General features: G+C 55.7%; 1 protein-coding gene and 1 pseudogene across 1 annotated transcript; both read left to right on the forward strand.

The window, feature by feature from the left end:
• The first annotated feature begins 3,459 nt into the window (after window positions 1-3,459).
• On the forward strand, window positions 3,460-6,166 carry LOC136287509 (acrosin-like; annotated as a pseudogene).
• Window positions 6,167-10,797: 4,631 nt separating this feature from the next.
• Window positions 10,798-13,035, forward strand: LOC136287510 (acrosin-like). Its single transcript, XM_066180293.1, has 5 exons — window positions 10,798-10,868; window positions 11,127-11,229; window positions 11,743-11,965; window positions 12,200-12,345; window positions 12,847-13,035. Exons 1-5 carry the CDS (start codon window positions 10,798-10,800, stop codon window positions 13,033-13,035), a joined length of 732 nt encoding a protein of 243 aa, XP_066036390.1.
• The last annotated feature ends 335 nt before the right edge of the window (window positions 13,036-13,370 follow it).

Here is a 13,370-nt window from a genome sequence, read left to right on the forward strand (position 1 = left end):
TTAAGTTTTTATTAAGTTTTGGTCCATTTGCATATTGGGGTTTAATTGTCCAATTGCAGCTTCGGGTTGTGGGGTCTCATCCTTCTTGTTTTCTCTCTTCAGTCCGCTGTTGTTTATGCTGTTGGCCTGAAAGTTGTCCTTGGTCCTCAGCAGGAAAAGGATTTGTTTGTCTACTTACTCTATGAAAAGAGCCTACTAGCACTTAATGCGAGGCTCAGAACTACACCCCTAAGCAGCACAGAATCTGAAACTAGGAAAGCTAAAGCTTAAGGCCCGTCACCAGTGCCCTAAGGCAGGGCCAGAGTTCACAGGTAGTAAACGGGGACTGATGTGCTGGGCGGTCACACTTCACAGATACTCAGAGGAAGAGCTGGGCTCATTCTGGGGAGAGGAACCTGGCAGAAACAGTAGGAGAGCACACCGGGAATGCCATGGAAGGCCAAAGTGAGTGGGCCAACAGCAGCTGCAACACCGAGGCTGTTCACAGGCAGGGAGGGCCAAGCCTGGGAGCCATGGGAAAAAGATCCCTGGGCTTGGCTCCAAATTTGGGAGGAGACAAAGGCAGAGACAGGGAGGAGTCAAGGAAGATGAGGTTGCTGTGTAAGTCTGGCAAACGGAGAGAAGGAGCAGTCAAAGATCCAGCTGCACAGACACAAACTGCAGCTTGCCGTGCTTCCTTGTCTGAGTGCTGCACATAAGCACCACAGGATGGGCAAGAACCTTCTTATCTCGACTCACTAATTAACAAATCCTCTACAAACTGTACAAATTTGCCCCAGAATTTATACTCTTTTCAATCAAACCTCAATATTTGGGGCGGTGGGACGGGCAAAGAAAAAAATGACAGCCTAATGCCACGGGGAAGACAGTTGTTGAAGGCAGTTGCTGTCTTTTCCAGGTGAAGGCAAGTGAACACTGACTTTCTAAATATACTGGAATGTTGCGGTGTGAAAATTATTACTTTGCAACTTTACGTAGAATGGTTTGTTCCAGATTACCCCGTGTTCCAACCCCTTTGGTTTTTCCCTAGTTGTGGCTCCTGTCCATCTCCCTGCAACCCTGCCCAGACTCTGGTGGGGGGCTGGGGTGATTGGCAGAGCCTATGACTTCTCCGCCCTGTAGCGTGTATCAGATGCCCTGCGTACTGTCTTTTTGTCCTGGTAACTCCCACCCCCCATGGTATTGGTCCTGGGCTAATCCCTGCCCCTCTCCACACCCCTGGTACTTAAGGTCAAGGAGAGCCCAGAGAAGTCATTTTTCACCTGGCCAGCTGGCAGCAATCAACCTATCTTGTCACCCACGTGAGAGTCTGCCTGTCTTCCACGCCGGAGCCACACTTCTACCTGAGGGCCAGGGCTCACACAGCAAGAAGGAACCGGAGCTGTACCAATTAATGCGTGTTCAGGACCGAGCTAGCCGTTGCAGCTCTGAACGCCCGCATTAATGGAAGGCTTCAAAATGCCTTGGGCTAGGTGTCACTCCGTCTGCTTCTGGATATTCTTCTTGGGTTCCAGGCAAATGGAGTCCTGTCTCACGGCATGTGGCATTCTTCCCTTTGTATTAATCAAGGTGGGCTGTGCTGAGAGCAATCATCCCACATCTGTACTTGCCCCTGCCAGCCTGGCATAAGCTTCTTCAAATATTTACTGAAGTAAATTTCAGGGGCTGCCCGCTCACTAAAGACACTGAGTCCAAGAGTGTCACTCAGGGTTGGGGATGGTCATTACCCTGCCCAGAGGGGAGACAAGCTTCGAGCTGCCCCATCATCCTGGCACAACCTTAGTGTGCAAAATTCTGCTGCCCATTAAGAAGTTCTCCCAGTTCTCTACAACTTTGGCCACAGACACGTCCTCACCTAAAACAGGGATATTTCCCACCACGTCAAACACCTTGGTGCATGTGAAGCCCTCTTCTGCGTGCCAAGAAGGGATTTCCACCCCCTTCTGTGTGTGCTCTGGCACCCATTGTGCGGCATGAGGGACACAAGGTTCTCCCTGTGCCTGTGTGCAAAAGCCTTCAAGCAGAGACTCGAGCCCCTCTACCTCACAACTTACGGGGGCCTCCACAACTCCTCTGTGGCCACCTCACACCGCTCGTGCTGCGCACACCTTCTCCACCCACTACCCACGACTTCACCGAATCTGCGGCAAATGCCACAGCAATAGAGAGGCTCAATTCCACGCTTATAATTTACACAGACTCTGCACATGGAATTATAACACTCCTCCCGTGGCTCCTTCCTGCTCTAAAGGTCCCAGGTGAACTCACCAGTAGCTGCTCTTCAGGACGGAGGCTCCAGCAGTACTGTCCTTAGGTCCCATCTGGGCTGCCAAAATGCTGAGGAATCTCCCCTGTGTGACCATTCCAGAGGCACAGGTGACTCCAACAAGCTGATGGGTGACCCGTTTGATTCCCTACCCACACCACTCTCAGCCAGTCAGAGCGGGTATCCGTACCCATTCAACCTCAGGATTCATTCCCCCAGCAGACTCGCAGATGTCACATTCCAGAAAGAGCCACCGGCTCCTGCTGCAGCACTCAGGGTCCGTTCAAATCCCTGGCCTGTGCCACAGCTCCCTGTGCCCTCTGTCATGCAAAGGGTGGCAGTCTCTGGTCCCAGACTCCCACCAGCCAGAGCTCAATCTGCAGCTGGCACTGCAGCTGCACAACCAGCTCCCTGCCCCAAATGGATTCCTCAGCAGCTGCTGGCCTCAGAGACTGCACAGCCTCATCCTGCAAGAAGAGGGGCCTAAAGAAAGCAGCAGAGAGCAGCCCTTCTTACAAGGGCAGGTCCTCAAAGGACAAGGGCAATGGCTTTACAGCGACAGAGGGTAGCTTCGTATGAGATACTGGGAAGAAATTCTTGACTGTCAGGCTGCAGACATACTGGCACGGGTTGCCCAGAGCAGCTGCGGATGCCTGTTTTTCATGTAGGCAAAGTCAGCACAGAAGACACAGACACCAACTTCAGGAATAAATGCAACTTACTGTAATTCAAAACCGCAAAGAATGGGAAAAGGATAAGCTAAGCAATGCATCTAATCGTTACTGTAAAAGACTGCCTACAGTGATGAAGGGAGACACATCACAAGTTACCCTAATCCTTGACCATCATGCAGGTCTGCCCATCAACGGGGGGGGAAGCCAGTGTCAGTCACAGTGAAGGACTGGAGAACCACTGCCAGCAACTGGGAAATCCTGCAGGTGCCTTCCCCTCCAGGCAATGAGGTTTCTGACTGGGCTGCGAGAGAGGCCCATCTTTATGCTGTTGAATAAACAAGCTACCAGAACTTCTAGTGCAGGATCATCTGGTTTTTTTCTCCTCTTGGGATGCTCCCCAGGCCTTGGAGGACTCCAGGAGGAACCAAGGAAGTTGTCTGTGATCCTACATCCCAAAAGAAGGCCAGATGTGGCCTTGTCCAGTTTCTGATTAGCGAAAGGCAAATCCACGTTTTGCCGATGAGCGGATCTCGACAACATTTGGTTGGAAGGTTCACGCAGAGGCCAACCTTTGATCAAGAGCTCTGGTTCCTGCCTCAGTCAGGTCCTGTTGGTAAAGACTTTGTACTTCAATGTCCCATCCTCCCTCAAATTGTCCAACGACAGCTTCTGAGCCAGGCTCTGAGCAAACTTCTCCAGTACAAACTATCCATCCCTACCAATGGCAGGAAGTCGGAGCTATGTGATTTCCAAGGTCCCTTCCACCCCAAACCATTCCACGGCCCATGGATTCGGTGTTGCCCCTCCCCCAGTGGGCCCCGGTTGCACAGGCCCCCACAGCGCCCCAAACACGGAACCCAGCCCTCAGTGACATCAGCCCCGGGGCCGGGGCCACCACGGGCAGCGCGGCTGCTGCCGGGCACTGCGGCTGTGGCTGTGCTGCTGCACGGAGCCCTCAGTGCTTGCAGCTGACACGTGCCTCTGGCAGCCATGAATCGGCTCGGCCTCCTCGTCCTGCTGACCGTGGCCGCGCTGGCCCACGGCATACAGTACCCCTGCGGGTAAGTGGCCCCAGGCCCTGGGAGGGAGCCGTGGCAACACTTGGGGCCTTCCCTGGAGGGGACCCGCCTGTCCCCCGTGGCTGGGCCACAGCTTCCTACCCACCATGGGGAAGCCTCCGTTCCTTGGACAGACAAACATCCCATGGGCTTCCCTGGCCTGCTGGGCCTGCAAACGCTTGTGGGGAGGGCACAGGGCTGAGCTTCAGCCTGAGCCACAGCAGGCCACGCAGCAGCATGGAAATGACTTTCTGCTTGCAGAGGTTCCTGCGGCCTCCGCGCTCCGCAACCTGACTACTACCCCATGACTTATTCCACCGGCAACGAAGCTTACGACTTTGGCATGACACGCATTGTGGGTGGAGTAGGCGCTCTGGAAGCATCCTGGCCCTGGATCGTCAGCATCCAACATCCCCTTTCACCGAACCTGGGTCATTGGTGTGGAGGGTCCCTCATCACTGCAGATTGGGTCCTCACGGCGGCCCACTGCTTCGACAAGTTTGAGTAAGGCAGACCAGGGAATGGGGACACCCTCGCTACACCAGCAGGTGCCCTGTCAGCAGCCACCACCTGCTACTCCCGTCCCCTTTCCTCTCAGGCAGTCCAGCTGCCACACTGCTCAGGAGAAGCCTGGGCTTGTGCCAAGGCTTCCTAGCGGCCTCCAGCTCGACATTCCCCCAGCCTCATGTGTGTGAGGGCACTCACACCTGCCAGAGCACTGCTCCCTCTCTGCCTTGCCAAGCAGAAGAGAGGCAGCTGCTGGGCTGCTGTGGTACATGGCTCTGCTCCCTCTCAGCCCTCTCTCCATCTTCTTTCCAGTGACATCAGCATGCTGTATGTGGTGCTTGGAGCTACCAAGTTCACTCAGCCGGGCCCTGGGGCCGTAGTTCGCAACGTGAAGCAGGTGGTGGTTCACCCCTACTACAAGCGTGCCGACTTCAGCTACGACATTGCCCTGCTGCAACTGGACGGTTCTGTCCAGTGCAGCGCCTACATCCAGCTGGCCTGTCTGGCTGACCCCGCCCTAGAAGTCTCAAAGCTCAACAACTGCTGGATCGCTGGCTGGGGTTCCACCACTGCAAGATGTGAGTTCCAGCTAAGTGCAGTGGGGAGAGGGTTTGGGCTTCCTCACAGCAGAGTCCAAAGCCAGGCTGAAGGACGTAGCCCGGTGCAGAGATGGGCCTGGCCTGCTCCCCAAAGGCGGGAAGCAGGGACACCGTGCCCTAGCGCCTCTGCGGAGGGAAAGCCGTGCCCAAGGGACAGGGATTCCCCTCAGACGGGGAAGGAGAACTGACATGGGGGTGCTGAGGGCTTATTGCTTTCTCTGCTCACAGCTCAAGGTTCACGTGGTCGCCTGCAGGAGGCCAAGGTCCAGCTCATCAATTCCCAGCTCTGCAACAGCAGTGACTGGTATGCAGGGAAAGTCCACCCCTACAACTTGTGTGCTGGTTACCCACAGGGCGCCATCGACGCCTGCCAGGTATGAATGTGTCACGAGCCTCTCAGCCCCCAGCAGCACCAGCAGCCCTGGCAGCGCTGCCCAAACACAGCCCAGGGTCTGCTTTGCCCCGGCCAGTTCTCCCGGTCACCCTCCCAGCCCCAGCTCCCCCCCAGCTGCTGGGGGGGGGGGGGGGGGGCTTCCTACACACTCCCCATCCACTCCTACTTGCCCAGTGCCCCCCTTGTGCCAGAAAGCCCAGAAAGCCCAGCTAGCGCTCTCGGCAGCGCAGAGATCCGGGTGCCAAACATCCATGCTCTGCACATCCAGGACTCCTGCCTTGTGCAGAGAGGACACAGAGAGCCCTACCCTACAGGACCCCAAGCCATTCACAGCCAAGGCTCTGGAGGCTCCAGCCTCTGAGGAGAGCCTTCCTCTGCCTGGAATACAGTTCTGGCAGGGGCTGTGAGAGAAGAGGAGACAGCCCCGGTGCTGGCAGGGGCCACTCAACACCACCTTAATCCTCTCTGCTCTATTGCAGGGCGACAGTGGTGGTCCTCTCATGTGCAAGGACAACACCGCCGAGTACTGGTGGGTTGTCGGCATAACCAGCTGGGGAGAAGGCTGCGCCAGACCAAAGCAGCCTGGAATCTACATCTCCACTCGGCACTTCTATCACTGGATTGACTACAACATGCGTGCATACCACACCGCTGAAAGTGCTTCCTGAGCAGCAGGACAGGCAGGATCCAGGGCAGGCTGCAGTGCACCACAGCCCTTTCCTGCTGGGGCAATGCCTGCTGATCCAAAGGCAGCCTCAGTGTCAAAACCCTGCTCTGTCCCACCCACATTTCTCTCCGGTGTGCAGGCAAACACTGGAGTTGATCTAATTGTTGAAATAAAGCTAGCTTTGTTCACAGGGAACCATCTTTTCGGTGTAATTCCAATTCCTGGGAAGGGCAACAAGTGCCACCTTCGGCACCTGCAGAATGAGCCTGAGGCACAAAGGGACAGAGTGGCTCCAGAGAGCACCAGTGTGCCTGGTCAGAGAGGAGAGTGCCCTGAGCCACCATGGGCTGGAGGAACCCGGTACACCAAGCCTAGGAAGGGGATAGGACAAAAGCAGACACCTTGGGGACAGTGCTCAAATGCCCGTGGGCTGATGATTTAGGGCCTGGTGTAGGCTTGGGCAAAGAGAACAGACCAGAGACAGTCCCAAGCATGACAAGGGAAGCTCCTGCCTCCTGAGTGGACTGCCAGTGATGGCTTGGGAGGGCTGACCTGAAACAGAGATTGGACAGAGATAAAAAAGGAAGTAGGTATTTCTTGAAAGGCCTCCAGAATCCACCTTGGCCAGGACAGGAGCCTGATCAGGGCTGTCCACAAGTTGGACAAATAATGGCCACAAAATGGCTGCCGGGTCACAAGATCTTAAGTTTTTATTAAGTTTTGGTCCATTTGCATATTGGGGTTTAATTGTCCAATTGCAGCTTCGGGTTGTGGGGTCTCATCCTTCTTGTTTTCTCTCTTCAGTCCGCTGTTGTTTATGCTGTTGGCCTGAAAGTTGTCCTTGGTCCTCAGCAGGAAAAGGATTTGTTTGTCTACTTACTCTATGAAGAGAGCCTACTAGCACTTAATGCGAGGCTCAGAACTACACCCCTAAGCAGCACAGAATCTGAAACTAGGAAAGCTAAAGCTTAAGGCCCGTCACCAGTGCCCTAAGGCAGAGCCAGAGTTCACAGGTAGTAAAGGGGGACTGATGTGCTGGGCGGTCACACTTCACAGATACTCAGAGGAAGAGCTGGGCTCATTCTGGGGAGAGGAACCTGGCAGAAACAGTAGGAGAGCACACCGGGAATGCCATGGAAGGCCAAAGTGAGTGGGCCAACAGCAGCTGCAACACCGAGGCTGTTCACAGGCAGGGAGGGCCAAGCCTGGGAGCCATGGGAAAAAGATCCCTGGGCTTGGCTCCAAATTTGGGAGGAGACAAAGGCAGAGACAGGGAGGAGTCAAGGAAGATGAGGTTGCTGTGTAAGTCTGGCAAACGGAGAGAAGGAGCAGTCAAAGATCCAGCTGCACAGACACAAACTGCAGCTTGCCGTGCTTCCTTGTCTGAGTGCTGCACATAAGCACCACAGGATGGGCAAGAACCTTCTTATCTCGACTCACTAATTAACAAATCCTCTACAAACTGTACAAATTTGCCCCAGAATTTATACTCTTTTCAATCAAAGCTCAATATTTGGGGCGGTGGGACGGGCAAAGAAAAAAATGACAGCCTAATGCCACGGGGAAGACAGTTGTTGAAGGCAGTTGCTGTCTTTTCCAGGTGAAGGCAAGTGAACACTGACTTTCTAAATATACTGGAATGTTGCGGTGTGAAAATTATTACTTTGCAACTTTACGTAGAATGGTTTGTTCCAGATTACCCCGTGTTCCAACCCCTTTGGTTTTTCCCTAGTTGTGGCTCCTGTCCATCTCCCTGCAACCCTGCCCAGACTCTGGTGGGGGGCTGGGGTGATTGGCAGAGCCTATGACTTCTCCGCCCTGTAGCGTGTATCAGATGCCCTGCGTACTGTCTTTTTGTCCTGGTAACTCCCACCCCCCATGGTATTGGTCCTGGGCTAATCCCTGCCCCTCTCCACACCCCTGGTACTTAAGGTCAAGGAGAGCCCAGAGAAGTCATTTTTCACCTGGCCAGCTGGCAGCAATCAACCTATCTTGTCACCCACGTGAGAGTCTGCCTGTCTTCCACGCCGGAGCCACACTTCTACCTGAGGGCCAGGGCTCACACAGCAAGAAGGAACCGGAGCTGTACCAATTAATGCGTGTTCAGGACCGAGCTAGCCGTTGCAGCTCTGAACGCCCGCATTAATGGAAGGCTTCAAAATGCCTTGGGCTAGGTGTCACTCCGTCTGCTTCTGGATATTCTTCTTGGGTTCCAGGCAAATGGAGTCCTGTCTCACGGCATGTGGCATTCTTCCCTTTGTATTAATCAAGGTGGGCTGTGCTGAGAGCAATCATCCCACATCTGTACTTGCCCCTGCCAGCCTGGCATAAGCTTCTTCAAATATTTACTGAAGTAAATTTCAGGGGCTGCCCGCTCACTAAAGACACTGAGTCCAAGAGTGTCACTCAGGGTTGGGGATGGTCATTACCCTGCCCAGAGGGGAGACAAGCTTCGAGCTGCCCCATCATCCTGGCACAACCTTAGTGTGCAAAATTCTGCTGCCCATTAAGAAGTTCTCCCAGTTCTCTACAACTTTGGCCACAGACACGTCCTCACCTAAAACAGGGATATTTCCCACCACGTCAAACACCTTGGTGCATGTGAAGCCCTCTTCTGCGTGCCAAGAAGGGATTTCCACCCCCTTCTGTGTGTGCTCTGGCACCCATTGTGCGGCATGAGGGACACAAGGTTCTCCCTGTGCCTGTCTGCAAAAGCCTTCAAGCAGAGACTCGAGCCCCTCTACCTCACAACTTACGGGGGCCTCCACAACTCCTCTGTGGCCACCTCACACCGCTCGTGCTGCGCACACCTTCTCCACCCACTACCCACGACTTCACCGAATCTGCGGCAAATGCCACAGCAATAGAGAGGCTCAATTCCACGCTTATAATTTACACAGACTCTGCACATGGAATTATAACACTCCTCCCGTGGCTCCTTCCTGCTCTAAAGGTCCCAGGTGAACTCACCAGTAGCTGCTCTTCAGGACGGAGGCTCCAGCAGTACTGTCCTTAGGTCCCATCTGGGCTGCCAAAATGCTGAGGAATCTCCCCTGTGTGACCATTCCAGAGGCACAGGTGACTCCAACAAGCTGATGGGTGACCCGTTTGATTCCCTACCCACACCACTCTCAGCCAGTCAGAGCGGGTATCCGTACCCATTCAACCTCAGGATTCATTCCCCCAGCAGACTCGCAGATGTCACATTCCAGAAAGAGCCACCGGCTCCTGCTGCAGCACTCAGGGTCCGTTCAAATCCCTGGCCTGTGCCACAGCTCCCTGTGCCCTCTGTCATGCAAAGGGTGGCAGTCTCTGGTCCCAGACTCCCACCAGCCAGAGCTCAATCTGCAGCTGGCACTGCAGCTGCACAACCAGCTCCCTGCCCCAAATGGATTCCTCAGCAGCTGCTGGCCTCAGAGACTGCACAGCCTCATCCTGCAAGAAGAGGGGCCTAAAGAAAGCAGCAGAGAGCAGCCCTTCTTACAAGGGCAGGTCCTCAAAGGACAAGGGCAATGGCTTTACAGCGACAGAGGGTAGCTTCGTATGAGATACTGGGAAGAAATTCTTGACTGTCAGGCTGCAGACATACTGGCACGGGTTGCCCAGAGCAGCTGCGGATGCCTGTTTTTCATGTAGGCAAAGTCAGCACAGAAGACACAGACACCAACTTCAGGAATAAATGCAACTTACTGTAATTCAAAACCGCAAAGAATGGGAAAAGGATAAGCTAAGCAATGCATCTAATCGTTACTGTAAAAGACTGCCTACAGTGATGAAGGGAGACACATCACAAGTTACCCTAATCCTTGACCATCATGCAGGTCTGCCCATCAACGGGGGGGGAAGCCAGTGTCAGTCACAGTGAAGGACTGGAGAACCACTGCCAGCAACTGGGAAATCCTGCAGGTGCCTTCCCCTCCAGGCAATGAGGTTTCTGACTGGGCTGCGAGAGAGGCCCATCTTTATGCTGTTGAATAAACAAGCTACCAGAACTTCTAGTGCAGGATCATCTGGTTTTTTTCTCCTCTTGGGATGCTCCCCAGGCCTTGGAGGACTCCAGGAGGAACCAAGGAAGTTGTCTGTGATCCTACATCCCAAAAGAAGGCCAGATGTGGCCTTGTCCAGTTTCTGATTAGCGAAAGGCAAATCCACGTTTTGCCGATGAGCGGATCTCGACAACATTTGGTTGGAAGGTTCACGCAGAGGCCAACCTTTGATCAAGAGCTCTGGTTCCTGCCTCAGTCAGGTCCTGTTGATAAAGACTTTGTACTTCAATGTCCCATCCTCCCTCAAATTGTCCAACGACAGCTTCTGAGCCAGGCTCTGAGCAAACTTCTCCAGTACAAACTATCCATCCCTACCAATGGCAGGAAGTCGGAGCTATGTGATTTCCAAGGTCCCTTCCACCCCAAACCATTCCACGGCCCATGGATTCGGTGTTGCCCCTCCCCCAGTGGGCCCCGGTTGCACAGGCCCCCACAGCGCCCCAAACACGGAACCCAGCCCTCAGTGACATCAGCCCCGGGGCCGGGGCCACCACGGGCAGCGCGGCTGCTGCCGGGCACTGCGGCTGTGGCTGTGCTGCTGCACGGAGCCCTCAGTGCTTGCAGCTGACACGTGCCTCTGGCAGCCATGAATCGGCTCGGCCTCCTCGTCCTGCTGACTGTGGCCGCGCTGGCCCACGGCATACAGTACCCCTGCGGGTAAGTGGCCCCAGGCCCTGGGAGGGAGCCGTGGCAACACTTGGGGCCTTCCCTGGAGGGGACCCGCCTGTCCCCCGTGGCTGGGCCACAGCTTCCTACCCACCATGGGGAAGCCTCCGTTCCTTGGACAGACAAACATCCCATGGGCTTCCCTGGCCTGCTGGGCCTGCAAACGCTTGTGGGGAGGGCACAGGGCTGAGCTTCAGCCTGAGCCACAGCAGGCCACGCAGCAGCATGGAAATGACTTTCTGCTTGCAGAGGTTCCTGCGGCCTCCGCGCTCCGCAACCTGACTACTACCCCATGACTTATTCCACCGGCAACGAAGCTTACGACTTCGGCATGACACGCATTGTGGGTGGAGTAGGCGCTCTGGAAGCATCCTGGCCCTGGATCGTCAGCATCCAACATCCCCTTTCACCGAACCTGGGTCATTGGTGTGGAGGGTCCCTCATCACTGCAGATTGGGTCCTCACGGCGGCCCACTGCTTCGACAAGTTTGAGTAAGGCAGACCAGGGAATGGGGACACCCTCGCTACACCAGCAGGTGCCCTGTCAGCAGCCACCACCTGCTACTCCCGTCCCCTTTCCTCTCAGGCAGTCCAGCTGCCACACTGCTCAGGAGAAGCCTGGGCTTGTGCCAAGGCTTCCTAGCGGCCTCCAGCTCGACATTCCCCCAGCCTCATGTGTGTGAGGGCACTCACACCTGCCAGAGCACTGCTCCCTCTCTGCCTTGCCAAGCAGAAGAGAGGCAGCTGCTGGGCTGCTGTGGTACATGGCTCTGCTCCCTCTCAGCCCTCTCTCCATCTTCTTTCCAGTGACATCAGCATGCTGTATGTGGTGCTTGGAGCTACCAAGTTCACTCAGCCGGGCCCTGGGGCCGTAGTTCGCAACGTGAAGCAGGTGGTGGTTCACCCCTACTACAAGCGTGCCGACTTCAGCTACGACATTGCCCTGCTGCAACTGGACGGTTCTGTCCAGTGCAGCGCCTACATCCAGCTGGCCTGTCTGGCTGACCCCGCCCTAGAAGTCTCAAAGCTCAACAACTGCTGGATCGCTGGCTGGGGTTCCACCACTGCAAGATGTGAGTTCCAGCTAAGTGCAGTGGGGAGAGGGTTTGGGCTTCCTCACAGCAGAGTCCAAAGCCAGGCTGAAGGACGTAGCCCGGTGCAGAGATGGGCCTGGCCTGCTCCCCAAAGGCGGGAAGCAGGGACACCGTGCCCTAGCGCCTCTGCGGAGGGAAAGCCGTGCCCAAGGGACAGGGATTCCCCTCAGACGGGGAAGGAGAACTGACATGGGGGTGCTGAGGGCTTATTGCTTTCTCTGCTCACAGCTCAAGGTTCACGTGGTCGCCTGCAGGAGGCCAAGGTCCAGCTCATCAATTCCCAGCTCTGCAACAGCAGTGACTGGTATGCAGGGAAAGTCCACCCCTACAACTTGTGTGCTGGTTACCCACAGGGCGCCATCGACGCCTGCCAGGTATGAATGTGTCACGAGCCTCTCAGCCCCCAGCAGCACCAGCAGCCCTGGCAGCGCTGCCCAAACACAGCCCAGGGTCTGCTTTGCCCCGGCCAGTTCTCCCGGTCACCCTCCCAGCCCCAGCTCCCCCCCAGCTGCTGGGGCGGGGGGGGGGGGGGGCTTCCTACACACTCCCCATCCACTCCTACTTGCCCAGTGCCCCCCTTGTGCCAGAAAGCCCAGAAAGCCCAGCTAGCGCTCTCGGCAGCGCAGAGATCCGGGTGCCAAACATCCATGCTCTGCACATCCAGGACTCCTGCCTTGTGCAGAGAGGACACAGAGAGCCCTACCCTACAGGACCCCAAGCCATTCACAGCCAAGGCTCTGGAGGCTCCAGCCTCTGAGGAGAGCCTTCCTCTGCCTGGAATACAGTTCTGGCAGGGGCTGTGAGAGAAGAGGAGACAGCCCCGGTGCTGGCAGGGGCCACTCAACACCACCTTAATCCTCTCTGCTCTGTTGCAGGGCGACAGTGGTGGTCCTCTCATGTGCAAGGACAACACCGCCGAGTACTGGTGGGTTGTCGGCATAACCAGCTGGGGAGAAGGCTGCGCCAGACCAAAGCAGCCTGGAATCTACATCTCCACTCGGCACTTCTATCACTGGATTGACTACAACATGCGTGCATACCACACCGCTGAAAGTGCTTCCTGAGCAGCAGGACAGGCAGGATCCAGGGCAGGCTGCAGTGCACCACAGCCCTTTCCTGCTGGGGCAATGCCTGCTGATCCAAAGGCAGCCTCAGTGTCAAAACCCTGCTCTGTCCCGCCCACATTTCTCTCCGGTGTGCAGGCAAACACTGGAGTTGATCTAATTGTTGAAATAAAGCTAGCTTTGTTCACAGGGAACCATCTTTTCGGTGTAATTCCAATTCCTGGGAAGGGCAACAAGTGCCACCTTCGGCACCTGCAGAATGAGCCTGAGGCACAAAGGGACAGAGTGGCTCCAGAGAGCACCAGTGTGCCTGGTCAGAGAGGAGAGTGCCCTGA

The sequence above is a fragment of the Chamaea fasciata genome, unplaced genomic scaffold, assembly GCF_029207755.1.
Source record: "Chamaea fasciata isolate MVZ Bird 193981 ecotype frontalis unplaced genomic scaffold, bChaFas1.0.hap1 SCAF_3, whole genome shotgun sequence".
Taxonomy (NCBI): Eukaryota; Metazoa; Chordata; class Aves; order Passeriformes; family Sylviidae; genus Chamaea; species Chamaea fasciata.